The following is a 20,943-nucleotide window of genomic DNA, read 5'->3' on the forward strand; positions in this document are numbered from 1 at the left end:
CTGGAATCTTTAAGGATTAATAACAATGTCTAACTTCACAATTGAATACTCTAAACCAAGGATTTTTAAGGAATATCGATCTTCCCTTTTGTTTAGCAGATTTTGATAAATACATAGATGTGTGAGTTGTATTCTGTTGTCCATTGACGTTCACAGTCAAACTCAGTAATGCTAAACTGTTTCGTTTGACTGTTTTATTTTTCCCTTCTGAGTTTACCATGGGGTGAAATGCACCTTGTATGATCACATGTGTGAAGTACCCATTCCAAGCAGAAAAAAAAAAGGTCAAAAAAATGTTTTGTGCAACCCTCAAAATATTTGAGGGTGAATTTGTGTACATGATTGAAGGTGTTGTTGAGATTTCTAATCCTACTCAACTCAGGGTGACATTTGCAGGTCTTTTTACTGCAGAGGTAAAATCTAAAAAATAATCTTCCTCCAACTAGTCACCTACTGATACTGCCTTCAGAAATAATGAAAACATTAACAGGTATTAGCCTATTACTTGTCTAATACATCCCTACCAATGCCTAATTCATTTGTTTGTTTTGTTTTCTATAACTGTTTTATTTGAATCTGAATATTTGAATTTGAATTTTATTCATGTTTAATTTGTGTTTAGCCCCATTGTAATGTTTAGAAAATTGAGACATAGACATGTAGGCGTGTTTCTTTTTACATTGGGTCCTCCCATTCCTGCCACGCCCATAAGAACTGTATATTCCTCCTTTGTCATGTACTGTTTATGGAGTCTGTGGCTTGTTTGACATATATTGTGCTTGTGGCATGATTGCTTATATTTCCCTCAATATTTTATCAAAAAGAAAAAAAAAACATGACATCAGCACTGTTATTCTTGACCACTGGATACTTTGATCTAAAAATGAATAAATATTGAAAATTCATGGGGAAACATCGGGAAATTGTTTGCTCTCTGTGTTTTTTTTCGTGCAAGACAATGTACTAGATGCATCTAGTGAGTTTCGTTGACATGAAGAAATGTTTTTTTTTTTATGTTTACTTCCCCTTTGTCAGTTTGTGAAACGATAAAAATGGTCAGTCCTTGTCCGAGTTTTTTTATGCTTGGGTGATCATAAAGAGTCCAACAGAGCTGCTGAATTTTTAAAACAACAGCATCATCAGATGGATCACAGGGTTTCTGGCCGTGGACTTTTTCCTTAGCTTGCACTGAACTTTGGGCTCAGTTGTGGTTTATTAGTCTGGTAGAAGGATTTACCTGAAGGCTTTCTACAGCCAATCAAGATGCAGGATAATCAAGATGGACATTTTTATCAGACCAATTCCAGGCCATAATTAATGGATCTAATGCATTTTGGTTTGACATATCTGGTGATGACCTAGAAAATTCTTTTTCCTGTGCATTCCAACCTTTTCTTTGGTCAAGACACATCTCTGTAGGTATATGGTTATGTGATGTAACTGAGGTGACTGGGCTTCCTTTGATCATCTGATTCCCTGACTTGTTAATCAGTTTTTGTCTTAATAGATGACAGACAGTAATGAAAAGGAGCTTCTGTTTATGTCTCCAAACCGATTTCCAGCGTGGTAATAAATTACAATACAGAATTGTAATTAATGATAATCTATTTTTTCCCCTGTTATTAAAACATCTGCTAGATCTCAACTCTGTAAAATTATTAATTTGGGGACAGTCTAGAAGATTTCATATGGTGACAGGCAGTCTTTTGTTTTTTTAATAATATTACTACATTTTTAAAATTTGGTCTAGCCAAAGAATAGGTTAAATGGGGGTTAATGGGCTAATGTGTTTTCTTTGATTAATGCATGGAGTAAAGGCATCTCAAACCAATTACAAACTTGTTTCCCTGATTAACGTGACAATCAAATCACACCTGTGTTTTCACCAGTTCAGTACAGACAATAATCTTCCCTGTGAAAATGTTAAATATGAGTTAGCATAAATAATCCTGACGTTGACTATCCTCATAGATTTTGTGTTTAATTTTGTGGAAGAAGATTTATGAGAACTCTTCTGGAACTTATATCTGGACATATGGGAGGAGCCCCCCCCCCCCATACACACACACACACACACACACACACATAAATAAATAAGAAACAGATAAGTGTTTTCCTGTCTTCCTCAGGATATCGCCAGTGAAGCATGGGATGCCTTATGTCACACTCCAATCAGTTTGACACCAGACGGCAAGGGAAACCCCCAAATCAAAAGAAAATGTGATCCTGTCCGTTTGATGCTCCAGTGTGAAGATCCAGGGCTGAATTTCTGGCCAGTTATTATTTCACGGTGTCTCTCACCCGCACCATGCAATCCCTATGGAAAAAAAAAAAAAACACATATTCATGAATTCTCCACAGTCTGTCACTGTAGCTTTTGATCAGGGTGTTAGTTCATTCTATTTCATGTGCAGAGCTGAAATATGAAATTTATGATGATGATGTTCTATGGTTTGTATTCATTTTCAGAGCACTGGTGCTGTTTGGGATGCAGTGTTTGTGGTCCAGCTGTTGTCCTAAGGCTGTACCGTCTCTGTTTAGCTCAAAGACATTTTGTGCTGAGATTACATGGTCATACCAGAGCATCAGACATCAGATTAAACATTGATGCTTCAGTGTGGACCAGGAGCTAACACACTGTGTGGCAACGTGGTCAATGTACATGAAATGTGTTCCTCATCTCTGATTGGTTAACGCTCCCCGTCAGGTCTGTGAAGCTAAGTCCATGCGTTAACAGCTGAGTTAATCCCTCACAGTGGAGACAGAGGATTCGACACAAAACATTGTTTTATGAACATTTGTTTTGTTGGGCTCAGAGATAAGTACGGAAAATAGAGGAAAAGGATCTTAACTCCTGCTGAACTCTCAGAACGACTGGCAAACAAAAGAGAATAAGGAATGTCTCTCACAAATTACAGAGAATCTAGAGAATTGTTCTCACACTAGGCATGAAGCTCTGAGAGAGATAACAGAGAATGAAAAAGAGAAAGGTGTACCTCCTCTGTCAACAGGACAGCTGTTCTGCTGTACCTCAGATCTTATGATTATGTTACCCTCACATCTGGTGTCTGTCCTGCATCATATTTCAGTCAGATTTATGATGTCTGAATGAAACTTTATCATCAGTTACACAAAAGTAATAAAGCTTCATGTGTAGGGTTAAGCATTAAACAAATGAATTTCTACAAAGAATACTCTCAGACCATAGTTATTTCAGTTACTAGTAGTACTACTGCAATTACTACTACTGCAATTACTACTACTACTACTACAGCTACTACCAATAATAATAGTAATAATATATAGTAAGACTGTAAATTGTTTGAATGACAGCTGCTGGGAGGCTGGGAGTCCAAGGAAAAGCAATGAACTATTTCAGTTTTAGCACTGGAAAAGCATGCTTCACACAATCTCTCTCTCTCTCTCTCTATGTGTGTGTGTGTGTGTGTGTGAGTTACATTTCTCACATTTTAAGCATAGCCTGGCATTCAGCCAGTATGAGAGCATATCTGTACTGTGGGAAGTGTCCAGCAAAGTGCTTATGATCTTGGCCTGAAAGTAGGCGCCGCTGGGTACGATCACAGAAAATAACAACACCTACATGTGAGAAAAATAGAAAAGAGATGGGAGCCCTGCAAAGGCAGAGATCAATATTCTGAATCATCATTTGGAGACCATCACATCTTTAAAGCGATGACTCAGAATGTAGTGAAACCAAACTTACTATTCAGAGAATTACACCAGTACTGTGTGTGCAGAGAACAGGGTTGGGGGGGGGGGGGTGATCTCAGTTCATAGCTGGTGGAGGAGAAATCTCTGAGATTCACATACTTGTGTGAAATCGATGTCATCAACTTCGTGTGCTATGGTTGACAGGAGAACCTCACTGAAGCTGTCCTGATCCATTGTTTTGCTTTTTGGATTATTTGTGATGTATCCTGTCAAATCTCAACTCTATGTACAGTGTATTTAGGTTTGTGAGGTGTGGGGTCAACTCCCTGAAATCTAAATGCTTCCTTAGTATCACCTCCAGGTTTTATTCACGACCAAAGACAATATTTTTTGCTTAGATTTTAATAAGTACACCAGCATCTAAACCCTCGTCAGTTAAAAAAAGACAGCGAAATGAGGCAACGCTCACAACATTATTCTCTCCACATGCGCCGTGGAAATTCAATTACTCCTCATGTATCAACAGATGCATCTTCACTTTTTTCTGTTCCTGAAATTGGCGAACGGCGGGTTTAACACGGCGTAATTAAGAGAAATCAGCCTATGGTCCTGTCCATTTCACGATGCAATCAATGTCTTGCGTCAGACAGCGCTGTATTTCTCTAAACGATCAGAGGAGTGGAATTCAGCTGCTCTGGCAGTATTTATGACAGCAGTTAATAACGCTGAAGTCTGGCGGCACGTAAATTTGTGCCAGCGCGGTTAATTTGTTGTGCACTCCAGCGGAGGACGGCGAATATAGTTGTCACTTTGAGTAATCCATTTCCCCCATTACCCATACCAGTGATATAGGACCATAAAACCAATTTTCAGTTGAAGCGTTTAAGGAGGAGCTGTCTGACGCTCCTAGGACTCAAAGCCTCCAAATCAATACACCAATTTAGGAGAAAGTTGCACCCATCCTTTTATTTATTTATTTATTTATTTATTTTTGGTAACAGGATTCATCCAATAGCACACACCACGCATACATTTTAAAAGAGAGAAGCCTGTTCTGTTCTCTCAGGAGAAACCCTTTGTTCTATTGAAATTGCATCCCAGGTGACCTCAAGGCCAAATGAGCTTTAATAACTTGTGTGTGTGTGTGTGTGTGTGTTTACCTCAATGTTATAACACATTTTCCTTAGTCTCAGGCTGAAACACAGCATGCTCTGTGCCTTTAATTGACTGTGTAGTGTAAGGAGGGACTATTTTTTCATTTGCATGTATTCACCTGATCAATCAATCTTCAATTTTTCCTTCATTTTACGTTGAAGTTTAAAACACTGCCTTAACTGGCTTATATTTATATCTATGTGTCATTTTATAGGTGATACAAAGTAATGGTAATGCGATGAGATGTGATTGTTTTTCATAAACCTCACACACGCCTTGTTGTTACCAAATTTGTTTTTTGTTATGTAACGTATCCCAGACCTGAGTGAAAGAAGCATGTGTGAATGACTGATTGGCTCCATTCCAATTCACCTCGGTGATCCCTTTCCTTGTAACCTTGTTATCCTCATTAACAGGATAAATGGCAGTTTTGATCAAGACTCAGTAAGGCATTTATGTGATGTCTGTTTGGTGTTCAACACACTCAATCCTGTTAGAACTTGTAATAACTTTAGCGGGAAAGGACAGTGGGTAAGAAGCCATGTAAAAGAACTCAAACCAGAACCAGTCATTCAGAAAACTTCAAATCCTTACATGACCCAGGTCTGCAGGGTAGTGTCTTTAGTGTTAATCTTCACCATCAGGCCGCGTCGGGCCTGTTTGATGATTAATGAACCTTCCTAAATAATTACACAGATAAGAGCAAATTAATTTCCCCAACATTTACTCACAACGTGCATGCTTACCTTTTGAAGAGCTGCTAAACTTACATCTGTATAAAGTGTATGTGTGTGTTTGTGTGTGTGTATGTGTATGTGTGCGTGTGCATGTGCGTTTTAGCCATATCAAAGCACGGAGGACGCATCTGGGGAACAGCCTTTTATTCATCGACTGGAATTAAATGGCATTTTAATCTTTATTTCAGTGACAAGACTGTGAATACCCTTTCCAAAAAAATAAAGGTCAACATTTATAAAAATTATTATAATGGGGACAATAAAACAATCTGATCAAATATACTGGCCTCTAATGTCACAGCGGTTTTATCAAATTCTCCCTGCAGAGACATAAGGTTGGTGCAGCGTGACTTCAGCCGACACAGTCCATTTATTTAATGTTCATACAGAATTTGAGTCTGGCTCTTTCTTTCTTACTTTCTAAATGGGGGGGGTCTCTATTAGATTGTCTTAATTTTTTTCCCTGTAGAGGAGCATCACTGCAATGCAGCAAAAAAAAAAAAAAAAAAATGAAACAAACAAACAAACAAACAAACCTAAAAACATAGCGAGGACAAGTGAATGCCCCTGAAAACATTACCTAGTGCATTTAGCATAGGGGCCATAGACTGAGTAAATCAAACACTGTCCTCTAGTGTCATCAAGGGTCAATCCCTATAAAATATTCTTCCCTGGACAAGAACAAACAGAACTTTTACCTTGTAAACATCCAATGTTATTTTACATCCCGATACATAGCTAATCTGTCTCTCTCACTATAGTCTTATCCTCACAGCAAAGGCTACATACACTTCGGTATAAAGCAAAGTTTTTCATTCTTTTTCATATTGCACCATCAAAGAATGGGGCGTATATAGTTATTAACCAAGACTCCATATTTCCCAGTTGAAACAAGATATGTGCAAAATGACTAAGGATTTTTATTAACCAAATTAAAAAAGAAATCCCTGTAATGCCCCACAAATAAAAGTATTTTCCTATTTAATATATATTTATATACTTATATCCATAAGAATTCTAAATCTTCCTGTTGGATCATCATGTCATAAGTGAAAAAGGTTAATCAACCAGGTTGTCCCGGCTGTTAGCGTAATGGTCATTGTCTTTTACTTCTAAGTCCCCATGCATCCATATGAAAAAGATTACTTTAAAAAAAAGTATCATCTGAGAATGGTGATGACTTCATACCAACGGTGATCACTTTACCTCCAAACTTTGTTTTATCAATAACACAAAAAACAGTAGAAAAAGTGGATTCATAATCATCAACTTGTGCATAATAATAATAATAATAATAATAATAATAATAATAATAATAATAATAATGTTACCTTTGAAATAAATAATTTTGGCAATCTCCATTAGGAGTCATCTTTTAAATAAGTGAAGTCACATTTTAAAAAAACGCTTAAAATAAAGAAAAAATGTAAGAGGAGAAGTGACCCTCCAGGAGGAGAGGGGAGAAATCTTTATTTACAGCTGTTTGTTTTCTGAGAGTCTGCTTTTTGCTCAAGTAGACGTTTGTGTGAGTTTGTGTGTGAGAAGCAGTCTGCTCCGGGGGCTGTGTTATACCAGTGTATACGACTTTGCGTACGGGTTGCTGCTCTGTTTCAGGTGTCCTCTGGAGTCCAGCAGAGACTCCTGTGAGGTGCTGAGTTTGGCAGCCTGTGCCAAGTCCGAACCCCCATCTCGTTGTGGCAGCGTGGAGGCAGTGCCCGGCTGCCACTGCTGAACGTCACTGCCGCCGGGCCCCTCCATGGGCGTGGGCTCCAGCAGGGAGGGCCTGTCCAGCAAGGCGGGTCTCTTCAGCGTGCGGCTCTTCTGAGGCTCCAGACAGGCCTGTCCGAGCACCGCCTCCCGACCCCCGCTCGACATACTGCGGTTTAACAGGAAGTCCATGCGCAGGTAAGGGGGCAGGTGCACCAGTTCTCCCCCTGCAGTATGAGAGGGGTACAGATTTAAATATTAATTACACCGCACTCAGGCATTTGGACATAAAACTGATAAAAGAGAAATGGTCCAGAGAATCCTCTTATTAGTCCAAAACTCTCAAAAAAAAGAGGCTTAGGCCACATGTTTGCATGAGGGTCATGCAGTTTTTTGGGCTAATATTTGTCATTTCAATGAGGAAAAACAATATTCTCCTTATTTCACTGAATAAAATGTGCTTGTGCTCTGGTTATCCTATTATTGTCTGTGTGTGTGTGTGTGTGTGTGTGTGTGTGTGTGTGTGTGTGTGTAAAGGTCTCTGACCCAACATCTCAGTTTCCAAAGGAAAGCCTACAGGAACCTCACAGGCCTATATTTTCTAAAACACTTGTGCTAGTGATGGTTGAGAAATAATTAATTATGTATTATCTACAGAATACAAAATGAATTCCACCTCAGTGTTCTGCAGGATAAAACACTGACTAACTCTGGAACACAGACTCAGAAAACACGTGAGACGGTGAAAGATGCCATCCTACTGATGCGATGCCATCAAACAAACAAACAAACAAACAAATCCTACACAAAAGCTAAACTGTAGCCATTAGCACAAGTCAGGAAGACCGTTACAGAAACTGGTTTAAAACAGACCAGCCCTCGGCCCTTGGCACGGTGGCACACAAATGCACATATATGATTCATGTTATTTCCCCGGCAGTTTTGGAACTTGAAATGTTTTTAGACCAGAAAGAACTAGGTTTACAAGACAGATATCCATTAGAAAAATCACCACACATTTCACTGGAATGGACTGATGATAATTTTTTTCCATTCTCCATTCAGTGGCCTGAGTTGGATCCAAACATGCCTTGCGGTTAAAATACTCTGAAGCCTTCTGAGAATAGATAAGGATGTTCAATGTTTGGGAACATGAACTCTTTTAAAAGTCATTTCAGTTTTAAAATGTTTAAAAAAGTCTCAAGTCCAAAATTAATTCTTGTTTGGCAAAAAAATAACCAGCTATTTTAAGTGTGAATCAAGCTCTTTTTTTTTTTTTTTCATTACCAACTAGTTGATGTTTGTGAAAGGTGACTCAAAAATAATTTGCTCCCACAAATGTCCTGTTTTTTTTAAACCATAAACAGGAACCCTGTAGTCTTAATGTCACAGCTGAAACCCTGTGCCAGTTTTAAAGAGCCTGTGTTCTGACCTGGTCTGTGAGCCTTGGGTACAGCCATGTTCATGACCCTGCTGGCATCCTGAGGTCTGGGAGGGGATGCGGTGAACCTGCATATGCCCGATTCTGAGGGTGTGCTCGACGTCAGGCTGTCTGTGTAGTCATTGGTGCCCGCTGTCATTTGCTCTGAGGAAGTGTCAGAGATGAAACACTCTGTGATGGTGAACTTGGCATGACGAAGTTGCTCCTCCATCTTGGCATGCTCGTAGGCGCGAGCCAGCTCTTCGTACGTGGAGGACGCGCTCTCGGTGGACACCATGCTGCTCCGTGCGCGGTCTGAACACCAACCCAAAAACAAAGAAGGGGCTCTGAAGCACTTCCATACAGTAAACACAATGCAACACGCTACAATGGACAATAGAAAGGCTATGTTTGAGACTAAACAGAGCTATGCACTGGACCACCTGTCTATTCCACGTGTGTCCTTCCTGTCACAGTTTTGGCAAGTCCCTGCTGTCTCACCTGTGTCCTGAGATGGACTGACACTGTAGCTGTCGCTCTCCTTGTCTACAGACCGAGCAACCCGCGGCGTCACTCTCCAATCAGTGCTCAGGGTGTGGGCTGACACAGGTGGGTGTGGTCTGTTTAGTGTCCACTGGCTGGCGTAGCGGTTCCGTGCAGCCGGCCCTGCTTTAGCTGTGCGCCGTGCGGTGGGGTCTACAGACAGCATCACAGTACCGTACATCACCAGTCAAATTAAAACAGTAGCTAAAACTTCCAAATCATCCACATCATTGGAACCACTACCAAACTGGCACAAAATCTAAACGCTTACTTGTTCCAGGCCGTGCATCAGAAACGTCAACCAGTGGTCCCGTGGCTTGCGAAAGTGACTGGTAGTGAACAGTGTGTGTGACGGTGGATGACTTCTGCTTCGCAGTCTCGCCAAAATCATTATCCGTAAGCAGAACTGTCGACCTGTCATCTGAGTTGAGGACAAAAATAGACATGGGTTACAAACATTCATGGAGAACATGTCAGTGAAACCTGATTGGATGGACTGATTTTCAGATCAGCAGAGTTTTGGGTGTGGGAAAGACTCCACTCACCGACCGTCTCCATGGTGTCTCTCTCTTCGATGAGCAGCTGGGCTCTGGGGATGTCGATGTGCATCCTGAGTGTTTGCTGTTGTTTGTTCAGTGTTTCGGATGGCCTTGTGTTTTTACTGGGGCACACAAGACACAACTGTATATTCACAACACATCTACAACCTCATTTAGAGCAATACATAGAGTAGCTGTTTACAAAAGAAACATGACACGCCTTATACAGGGTGCATAAAACATTGAGAGACACAGGAGCAGACAGCACTGCAGCGCATGAACTTTAGTAAGTGATAAATATGACTAGTGAAAAAGGCACAGAAGCATGAGAGAGGGATTCATTACTCAAGCATGTTAAAATTTGCTCACCTCATAAGCATTTCTGCCAAGCTCTTTGCATCTGAGAAAACGAACAGGTAAATTTAATTACTTTTTACATTGAAAAACATCTGAAAACTCACACCTAGAGCAAAAAATAACGTCGAATACTGAAGTATAAAAACCACTATGCCAGAAAAACAGTTGGTGATCAGGGGTTATTTTTAAAGAAAACTGAAGCCTGATTAATATTATATATTATTTGTGCATTGTTGTACAAGTTGCTAAAAGTACTAGCATTTGTTAGTCCATGTTCTCATCGTTGTAGTTTACAGATTAGGAAAAAAAGGTTTATTCTGTCGTTCACGAGACGCAGCGCGTGCGAACTGAGAGAGAGCGAGAAGCGCGTCTGATGACATTCTTCCAATGACCAAATTAAGCTATTGAATAGTTTGTGTGTGTGCACTAATGTATACGTTTTTAATTGATTATATAAGCGATAATCGATTAGAAAATCTGTAAATGGTTCGCTTTGACAAATAGCTGGAAGAATCTTCATATTGAAGTGCGTTCGCGAGTGTGTCAGGCTAATAGATTAGCGAAGTTAGTATCAGTTCACTGACGATATGAACGGTTCACTGAACGAACTTTCAGTTACCCACGGACATATTGATAGTACTGGCTCGAATTTCATCGTTTCGTTTGGAAACGAAATTAATTAATCAGTTAACGCTTTGGGCTACCCGGTATATGTTCGAAGTTTCTCTAGCACCACTGGATTGGACGTCATAACCCAACGGAGACGCCACGCCATCGTATTCGAGGACAGACACTAACGACTGTTACAGGAAGTGAAGACATGACGGAACACTGAGCGGGAACAGGTACCATCCTACAATTTGTGTCAGTGCTAGGTTAAGGTTGAAGCGGCCATTTGTTTTGGTACACGATGCCCATGAGCTCCGATGCATCCCTGCAACGGTTTTCGTTTTTCGGTTTTCTTGCGTTTGTGTTATGACTGTGTGTATGGGCACACTCAGTACGGTCTGTAGGGTATGTGTGTGAAGCTGCTGATGTATTTCAAGTACCTTATTTCAGTTGAACTTTACGAAAATCGTAAAAATAATACTAAAAAAAAATAAGATTGTGTGTAAAATTGGGAAGGAGTGACACAACAGAACACTATTTTGTATTAATTTGTAAGTAGTTGGGGATTATTATTTGTAAATATGAGATCAGTCTGGTCTGTGTGCACCCTTCATACTAAGAGAAGTTTATGGTAAGAATTTAGTACCCTTATTCCTATGTTCTTCCTTTGGGATAAAATATTCCGGTTTGCCTGTATTGTTTAGTATTTTACGTCCAGATACAGTAGGTAGGCCCAAATTCATTAACAGCATGTGTGTTGGAGTTAAAGAGAACTGATTTGAGGGTTGAAAGGAACCCAGTACCCTGGCTACACCATGCACATTAGGGGATATGAGCATCACACGCATCAGTTACTGAGACACTGTAAAAGTATTAAATAAACTTTCAATCTGCCACAGTTCTCTGTTTCCAAAGACACCCTGCCTTTCAGAAAGACTCCAGAAATCATCTGACTTAGAGGAAGTATCAGTGTCTTGGCATGTAGATGTTAATGTCATCATATTTGCAACAGTTATGCAAACTGATCAATCCAGAAATATGAATGTGTGAAGGTCATGAGAAAAAAAAAACACATGAAGGAGTTTGACCTCTCAGCCTCTTGAGCCGTTGCTCTCTTCTCCTCCTCCTCAACACCATCAGAAGGACGAAGAGCAAAACAATTCCCACCAGTATACAGGAGATGGTCACCATCATTTTCACACCCTCCCCACTCGTTTTTTTCACTGGGTCCTTCACCGCGGTTTTCACCAATGGAGGGATTGTACCTGTGACCATGATAAAACTGTGAGTCTGGCGTCATATAGAAATGTGCAGTTTTCACATACAACTTAATGAAAATTTAAATAACCCTTGTTGTTGTAGTTGTTATTTATGTTTGTTCATTTGTTTGTTTTTCGAAAGCAAATTCCTTTCTCAATAACTGGACTCCTACTTTGAAAAGTGTAGAAAGAGATTTATTAGCAGGTCTGTCTCAGGCAAACAGCTTATAAAGCTGACTAGCAATTTCAGGTACATATCAGGAGTGCTTAAGCACATTAAAAGCTCAGTTGGTCATAAGTGGGTTTAAAGTACATCAGTACCATTAAAACTTCTAATGCTGGTGCATCACATAATGTATAGGTCTCTTGACTGCTGAGTTTTGTAATTGCGGAATAGATATGTTTGTGATGTGCTGCATGTAGGCACACAGGTACCAGTCTTCAGTTCTCATCAGATAGAAAATCAGAACCTCAGTAACCAGGCTTTAGTTCCGCCCAATGACAGCTGCAGAACTGACCTTTCGTGGAATTGGCGGAAATGAACACTTGACTTTACCGAAAAGAGATTAAATCACCTAACTTCACTGAGAACTCGCAATTGCTGAGGAGAGAGAGCTGAAGGAGAAGTGGGCCATGGTCTGAAGCAAGGGAGGCCAGCACACTGATTTACTCTGGGGTTTCTGATGGAGAAGCATTCACATACACTGCCTGGGAGTCACAGGTGAACCATGTACTAATTCAGCCAGCAAAACGGTCAATATAAGCTTGATAGAGGTATTGTAAAAAAAAAAAAAAAAAAAAACCCACTACCCCAGTAGACATAGCTCTAAGTGCGACTGAAGTCAGCATAAAACGCAGAGATATTTTATTGTCCATTTCATTAGTGGGGCTGACATTTTTATGACTCGTTAAGTACTGTGATGGGAAAGCATCAATTTAATTTTGGAGAGCAGCATTGAAACATTATAAAGTAAGCATGTATTTAATTTTTTCTATTCATCTGCCTGATCCGAACATCTTTAAAAGGACCATGCTGTGAAATCCAGCATATTCGCACCAAAGAAATGCACGAGTCTGTCAATGTGGAGTTTCAATTTTCATTACACAACCTTTCAGTGTGACAGAACATAACCAGTTAACAGGACAGTTAATGGGACAGATAATAACCAGTTAAAGTTAGGAATTGATTTTGTGCATGAAAAAGATCATAGCTGATTAAATGAACTCGAGTAGATTGTCATCGTTTCTAGTATGCAGCACGGTCAATACAAAAACAGCACTTACTTCCATCATAGTTGAGAGTGGCAAATTTAACCCGTTTTTCTGCCACCCCGGCACTGTTATATACTTTCATCTGCAGCTCGTACCACGTAGCCTCCTGGAGGTCCACCAGGCTGTAGCTCTTAGTGAGGGAAGTGCGTTGGGCCTTGGTCCACACAGGGCTTTCAATGGGGCGATACTCTAGCGTGAAAGATGTGATTGGACAGCCGCCGTCATTCCAACCAATCAGATTGAGCTTGGCGCAGGTGACGTTGATGCTGGTGAAAAGCTCTTGTTCTTTGGAGAACTGTGGCTCTGGGGTAGAAAAAGGGAACAGAACATCAGTGAACACTGATCAAAGTGCAACACCATACCACAGTCTTTCTCAACCCTGCTCCTGAGGACTGAGAGTAGTGCATATTGTACATGTGTCCTTGCCTGCACTAGACTCTGAATACACAGGCACAACAGAGCATACTGCTAGGTCCCTACCTTTCCCGTGTGTCTTAGCCTCAATGATTTCACTGATGCGTCCTGGCCCAACTCCGTTCTGGGCAGTCAGGGTAAACTTGTACCATGTTCCACACTTGAGGTTCTCCAAACGATATGAACGCTCACTTGGGCTGATGGGAAAGCTTCCCCACTTTTCACTGTTATCCTCTGAATACTGCAGGATGTAACCTGCAGATGAGAATTTTTTTTTTTTTTTTTAAACTTTGAAAATGACAATAAGAACTCTACGTGAAAATCAGACATAGACAAACGACTTGAAAAGCTAGTGAGCAATTTTCAGATTCATAACCTTATTGATTACAGGCTGTTTTAATGTAATTTACATTGCTACTGAGAATAACTGGTCAGGCATTTATTTGTTTGCATTATTGGACATTACACTCATATTATGTTTGATATTTTACTCATGTCCCAGTTCCTGAGCACTGTATTTGTTGGACATCTGACAAGAGGAAATGATCTACCTCTAATGGAACTTCCACCATTGTCTCCTGGTATCCATGATAAAGTGATGGATGTAGTGGTTGTCTTGGTTACGGTGAGACGTGGCTGATCAGGAGGAACTGAAAGAACCATTATTGATTATACAGTCAAGGAGAATTCACTGTGCAACTATAAATATTCCCATCTCCACTGCATGCTGTGTTCTCACCCTGAACTTGGAGGTTGAGTGTTATTTCATCAGATCCCCAGTTATTGCTTGCCACGCAGGTGTAGTACCCAGAATCCTCAGCTTTCACAGTCTTCATGACAAAACTGCCATTTCCATGGATACTCCGTCGCCCGTCGATCACTGCGGGGGCTGGGCTCCCACTGTTAAAACACAGTGTGGGACATTTCAGTAGGCCTGATATTTGCCCAGTTCCCTTTCAACAATCGCCACTATTTCGTCACATCTGCTCACCAACTATTTACAAACTAAACTGAACTGAGCTTTCACACTGACGTGTCAATAAACATTTTCTTTCAAATTCGCTGACATTGCCTCAGTCCACTTGTCAGTTAATTTTTTTTCAAAAAAGAAAACAGGAACCTAAAATATGAATAGATTGTGTGGTTTGTGTACATTTACATTACATTTACATTTACATGTAAGAATAATATGATCTTCTGCAATATCTTTGACATCTGCAGCGTGTGGCATTGTGCGATCGGAGAGAAAACAGGAACAGATGCAGTTTAGGCTGCTCTAACCTTGGCTGTGTTATGTGCTGTTGCATTGCTTGTGTTTACCTTTCCTTTATCCATTTGACAGTGGGCGGCGGATCCCCTACTGCCTTGCAGGGCAAAACAATATCCCTCATCCAGGGTGTTGTCACTGTTCCACTGAAGGTGAGGATTTTGGCAGGTGCTGGATGGAAACACAGATGATTATTAGTTAAGTGGGACTTGAAAAGCATACTGGTGCGGGCAATAGTGACCACAGGTTTGAACACCAAAGCACCTCCACCCTCATGGTCAAGCAACTACTTTTTTTTCCCTTTTCTTCATAAAGCACATCCATCACCTGTCTGTAGATTTTTATTTACAGACTGATCATAGCCCTTAAAAACAATACTTTCAGTCTGTTCTGGACTGGTGACTGTTGCTTTCAGTTTTTAATAACCCACACAACAGGACTTACTCTCTCTGAACAATCAGTGTTTATCCTTGTTGTGTTTTTGTAAATACAGGCCTACTATGTTTGGCCACCAAAGACTTCTGTGGGTTTGCAGTCCAGAACTCAGGACTCACTCCAGACGCAAAGTGAAAATAGTAAGTCACTCTGAATTAGGATATCAGCTAAATTAATTCATGTTCAGATAAGCTCCAAATAACGGTAGCATTTGTTAACTTTGTAGGTAAGGTAGTGGAACAGTGCTTTCAGTTATGAGATTAATTTGGAAACGCACATTACTGTGTCCGGAATCTCTGTTTCTGATATGCGATTAGGAACGTTCTGGGAATTTAAAGAGGTTTTCTTATCCGCAAGGCATAGTAGTCACATATAACCAGCAAGAGAAGGCTTTGCACCTGCACTTACAGTGTTAGCACGTTGTAAAAACAGTGGTGTTCTGAGGCTCATTAATCATACGTATCACGCTAAGAGAATGAAGAGTTGGTGTCCTGAAATTGTGAACCAAAGACGAATGATTCTTCACAGTCAGCACATGGCGTAAGTACAAAAGTGCTGACGCCAGCTGAAAATCAAGACTGGCGTTGGTTATGATGGTGTTAGCTATAGATAAACTCTGTCATGCTTTGTCAGGGTTGCTTCCGTTTAAAAAAAATAAAGCTACACCTTCCACACTCTATACACATGTGCTTACCCTTGGCAAGAGGTTCAACGGTGACTATTTCGCTGCTATTCCCACGGCCAGCTGCGGTTACAGCCATAACCCAAATGCTGTATTTCCGGTTCCGACTCAAGTTCTGGACTCTGTGCAGGAATTCATCCGGAGCCACCTCAAATTCGCTAACCACCTGTGAGAGAGCGTTAAGATTCGCTTAGGCTGCAATATACATGGATTGCACAGCTCTCTAAGTGAATTAGCTGCCAATACTTAAAGTGAGGAGAAATATATGATGGTAGTTGTTAAAGCTTGGAGCTCAAAGCTGATGACACAGTCTTTGTAATAAGAGTCTACTCAACCTGCAGCTGAACCCAAGGTGCTTTATGCAGCCTCGCTCTGGCACCATTTGTATCTGACTGCTCATCTAGACCTTACTTGTTCCTTTCCTTCAAATTAGATGGCCTTTTCTAACCCTAGCATAAGCCCGACTGTCCGATTGAAACCCCATCGGGAGAGATAAGGCCTTCCACGGGCTAAAGCTGGAGGATTAATGGATGCTATGGGACAAGAATATGAATGTAAAGCCAAGGGGCCTGGACTACATGATGTCAAAAGATAGCTGGGAAACAAGGAACACTTCTCGTCTTACCGTGGGGTAGGAACTGGAGCAGAACACGGTGTATTTCCTGATAACACCATTGAGCTTGAGTGGGGGAAGCCAAGACACATACACCACAGAATTCGATGCTGCCGCCGCCTTGACTCCACCTGGTGGACCAGGGACTAGAGGTGACAAAAAAAAAAAGATACTTTGACAATTGACACTTCCCAAATGCCAGCAGTCTGAGTAAAGCGAAAGGTGCCTGCTGAGTCCTTGCACTTTGCTCTTGAACTTTCCTTAACTAGTACTACACAAATCTCTTCAAAATGCTTTATATGAAATATGCCAAGGACTTGTACCGTGTAGTCAGGAATAATAACTGAAATCTGGTGACGCTGCTCAACAAGCTTGAACGTCGCAATGTTCTTGAGTGAGTCTAGAATTGGCCATACCATCCTCTTTGGTGCGGATGAATATCTGCTCACTGCGCACACCATCCCCAGCACGTGTAAAGGCCAGCACCTGGATGCTGTAATTGGTATATTTCTCCAGGCCATCCAGCTCCAAAGGAGACTGAGGAGTGGTGATGTTCCGGATGTCTCCCAGCTCTGAGGAATGAGAGACAATGTTGTGGTCAGACACAAACCTTTCTTCTAAAGCACAAGACTACCACCACTGACAACAGTGCAGTGAATGCATGTAGAGCAATATATAAAGCTAGATGGCATATCTTCTCATTTATCTTACTCACAATTAAACATAATTGCATTACTGCTGTACATGAGTTATGATGTCCCCTGGGGAAATACATTGCTATTTACTCCAACAATAACAAAAAATTCACCCTGTAATGTAAATTTTTCCATACCTTTGAGTTTTAGCACATAATGAAGGTCACAAGCAATGTTTGCACTAATCTACAGTACCATACAGACTCTCTTTTACCATAATATTTTTCGGCTGTTTTTTATGTTGAAACCTCAACATGTTATATTGGGAATAACAGTAACAACACTCAAAAATCAACACCATGGTGAAAGAACACTATAAACCCAAGCTCTGAAGAAATGTCTCTTCCTGATGTTCTGATGCTGACCCCTCTGGTTTGCAGCATTTGAATTATTGATATCTCTCTCTGTCTCTCTCTCTGAACATCCACCAGGAGGGAAACACAGCAATGCATTGTATGGACACTGCTTAAATTGTACAGGCAATGTTTCTCCACTTGCTTCGAATGAGGCCGTTCAAAACAAATTGTTCTTGAGAAGGAGCAAATTAAAAATGACCTATTTTAAATTCTATGTAATACCAGACTAAGCATATGAGATCCTATCTTACCCATCTGCAATTGTGTGAATTAACAGTATATGTAATGGTGAATTGGATCATTCTCTATAAATCACTAGTGTTAATAGTGTTAATCGATGTCTATTGATTGTTGCAGGAAAGCCAAACCTCTGCTTAGAGGCACAATACATTTACCAACATATAACAGAATAAAAGAATCAGAGACTGAATTTATCATATCAATACATTTCTACAACACAAGTTTGTGTTCTTTACAAGAGTAGCTAATCATATTTTAATGCAAGTTTTCCATTCCACCTCTGAATCAGTGGGGAATACTCCAGGATGTACTGCAACCTCTAGTGTGAGAGGTATAAGTCAGAATTTGACTCAGACCGTATACAAGGAAGCAATGCACTGAAAACATACAGCTAAGATCTAGACTTGTGACAACCATATTGCCTAAGTGATTGGGAATTCCATCAATTTATAGGATCAGTGTTGCCCTCTGGTGGTGTAATACTATATGAAATAACGCAATATGTCTACTTGACAATCCACAACAGATACCCTATACAGATACTAACCACAGCTGTTACTAATATTTTACAAATGTTTTCTTGCATCATGATTACACTGGCGGTATACACCAAATGAAATGCTAGGCATTTTTTGGCATCCGTAGCTGTACCGTATCAAACATCAAGAAACAGCTAACACAATTTGGCATACTTAAATTGCAGGAGATCTAAAAGAATGCCCCGGTAAATTATATGAAAAGGATGCGAATAATGATTGATTTTTACTTTCATTTTTGACCCCAAAAGTTGTCTACTATTGGATTGAGCAATTCAGCTTCTCACAGCAACTGTCCATGCCAACTTGCAACTTGTGTATTGTTTTTTTTTTTTGATTGTCTTTTGAAATCTGTCTAAATGCTTTACCTGGTGAAAATTCTAAAGCCAAAAGTTTTGTTTCTCTGTGTACTTATCCTTGTTTTATCTAACACTCCAGTCAGAAAGCAGTGTGTGTGAATCATGACAGTATCTGAGTCCACCCACAGTGCGAGCAAACTGGAAACACTACGTATAATCAGTATAATAAGGCAGTGTTTTTGAGTGTATGCTGGTGTTGCTGCTGTCAGGGCAGTAGAGTATACCTCCATCAGGTAGATTTGCCCAGTAGATGACACGATAGCCCTGGAGGATGCCATTCAGCGCTTCTTTGACAGGAGTCTGCCACGATAGAGAGATGGTTTCAGGGGACGTGGCCACGGCTTGAACTTTCTCTGGAGGGCGACTGGGAACTGCAAGTACAGAAATGAAATCAGGGTCATAAGTAAACCTAAAATATCCCTTTACCATGTTTTATTTCAGAAGCCAGGGCTTAACCATTGCCTTTTGTTGAGATTGAATTCAGGGAAAATGGATTAAGAAACTGGAACTCCGTGCAGGACTGCCTAATTTGATTTCTGCCGCCTTTCTTTTTCAGGCTAATACCATTATTTAAAAATGGGAGTGCAGTGGAAATGTAGTGTGCTATATATCCGCTAGATGATAGTATATCCCACACTTCTGATGTTGTGGGGGTGAGAGTTTTGTTTACCATGTGCCCAGAGCAGATACAAGTACATTGCGATTCTTGTTCATGTTAGTTCTCTCGTGGTATAAGTTACAACAACAGTACAAATTACAAATGTCACACTATACATCAAGGACAGTTTCTGGCTTGAATGGCTGAGATCCTGGATCTCAATTTTGAGTTGCAGCAGAGGCAGAGGCTGTAGATCTCATCAATAGATGGCATATTCAGCTCCAATGATCAGCTGCGCTATTGTCATGACCCTTTGAAAAGCTTCCCCATCATGTTTGCTGTTGTTACCATACTGAACAGTGATACCAGACATTAAGACCCTCTCAGTGGTGCAGCAGCAGAAGGTCACAAGTAGTCAGTACCCCATACCACATTTTTTAGACACCGCAGAAAGTAGAGGTGCTGTTGTGCCTTCTTAGTCATGCAGTCTGGGTTTTGAGACCAGGTTAGATGAAATCTGCAAGCCAAGGAATCCTAAAACAGCAGACAGTTTCCACTGTGGTGCCCTTGATGATGATGGGTGTGATGTCCTCTGCAGTTCCTGAAGGCCGCTAAAAGTTCTTTGGTCTGGTTATCATTGAGGGCCAGGTTACTGTCTTGACACTACTTTGCAAGATGCTCAGCTTAACACCTGTGCAATGACTCATCGTTGTTGCTGATCAACACATTTAAGATCTGGTTGCAGTTGCAGATGGCTGTACAGTCACTGGTGAACTGGTGAATATAGCTTAGATTGTGAGGTTCGCTGTGTAGTTGCCAACCTTCACCATCTGGGTTTTGCCTGTCAAGAAATCTAGTTGATGGAGTTGCAGAAGCCTAGACCCCTAAGTTTGGGAATCAGTTTAGCGGGGATGATGGTATTAAATGTTGAGCTTAAGTCTAAGAATAGCCATGTAACAAAGATACCACACTTGTCAGTGTGCCCCAGGGCAGCGTTCAGGGCTAGAGATTTGCCAACATCAATGGACCCATTTGGATGGTATGCAAACTGGAGTGGGTCAAGAGAATGAGAGAAGGTGTGGTTTACATGAGCTATAATGAGGGTCTCCAGGTACAGCATAACCACAGATGTGAGCACCCTAGGTCAGTAGTCATTTAGGCACGTTACCTTGGTTTTCTTGGGCAACTTTGGTATATCCTGGGACAACATTAAAATGTCATTCAGCTCACTGTGTGATCTCTAGTTGTATTAGTGAAAACCCAATGAGTGATCCTAAGTGCCTTTCAGTGGAGTTCGGTCCAAAAAACCCTTTGCTATATAAACAGATTCCTTTTACACAAATAAGGTTCGTTCTGACATTGCTTGTTCCCAGTCAATAGGCTGTGGAATAGAACGCTGAACTTAAAAACAGAGTTACCTTTAACATATTTAAGAGTTGTGATCTGACAGACAAGTACACAATTCATAGGCAATGAAA

The 20,943-nt window shown here is 40.7% G+C and overlaps 1 protein-coding gene across 1 annotated transcript in view; it reads right to left on the bottom strand.

Moving 5' to 3' along the window:
* Positions 1-7,130: 7,130 nt before the first annotated feature.
* Positions 7,131-20,943, bottom strand: part of dscama (Down syndrome cell adhesion molecule a) — a 62,829-nt gene continuing 49,016 nt past the window's right edge. Inside the window, exons 18-33 of the mRNA XM_030792290.1 lie at positions 19,092-19,238; positions 17,098-17,253; positions 16,694-16,827; positions 16,081-16,234; positions 15,005-15,122; positions 14,424-14,584; positions 14,236-14,334; positions 13,751-13,939; positions 13,283-13,573; positions 11,828-12,004; positions 10,143-10,173; positions 9,780-9,895; positions 9,506-9,655; positions 9,193-9,387; positions 8,704-9,006; positions 7,131-7,498 (exon numbers count right to left, since the gene is read on the bottom strand). Of these exons, the coding sequence (XP_030648150.1) occupies positions 7,131-7,498; positions 8,704-9,006; positions 9,193-9,387; positions 9,506-9,655; positions 9,780-9,895; positions 10,143-10,173; positions 11,828-12,004; positions 13,283-13,573; positions 13,751-13,939; positions 14,236-14,334; positions 14,424-14,584; positions 15,005-15,122; positions 16,081-16,234; positions 16,694-16,827; positions 17,098-17,253; positions 19,092-19,238 (2,789 nt within the window). The remainder of the gene's footprint in view (positions 7,499-8,703; positions 9,007-9,192; positions 9,388-9,505; positions 9,656-9,779; positions 9,896-10,142; positions 10,174-11,827; positions 12,005-13,282; positions 13,574-13,750; positions 13,940-14,235; positions 14,335-14,423; positions 14,585-15,004; positions 15,123-16,080; positions 16,235-16,693; positions 16,828-17,097; positions 17,254-19,091; positions 19,239-20,943) is intronic.

The sequence above is a fragment of the Chanos chanos genome, chromosome 15 (assembly GCF_902362185.1).
Source record: "Chanos chanos chromosome 15, fChaCha1.1, whole genome shotgun sequence".
Classification (NCBI taxonomy): domain Eukaryota; kingdom Metazoa; phylum Chordata; class Actinopteri; order Gonorynchiformes; family Chanidae; genus Chanos; species Chanos chanos.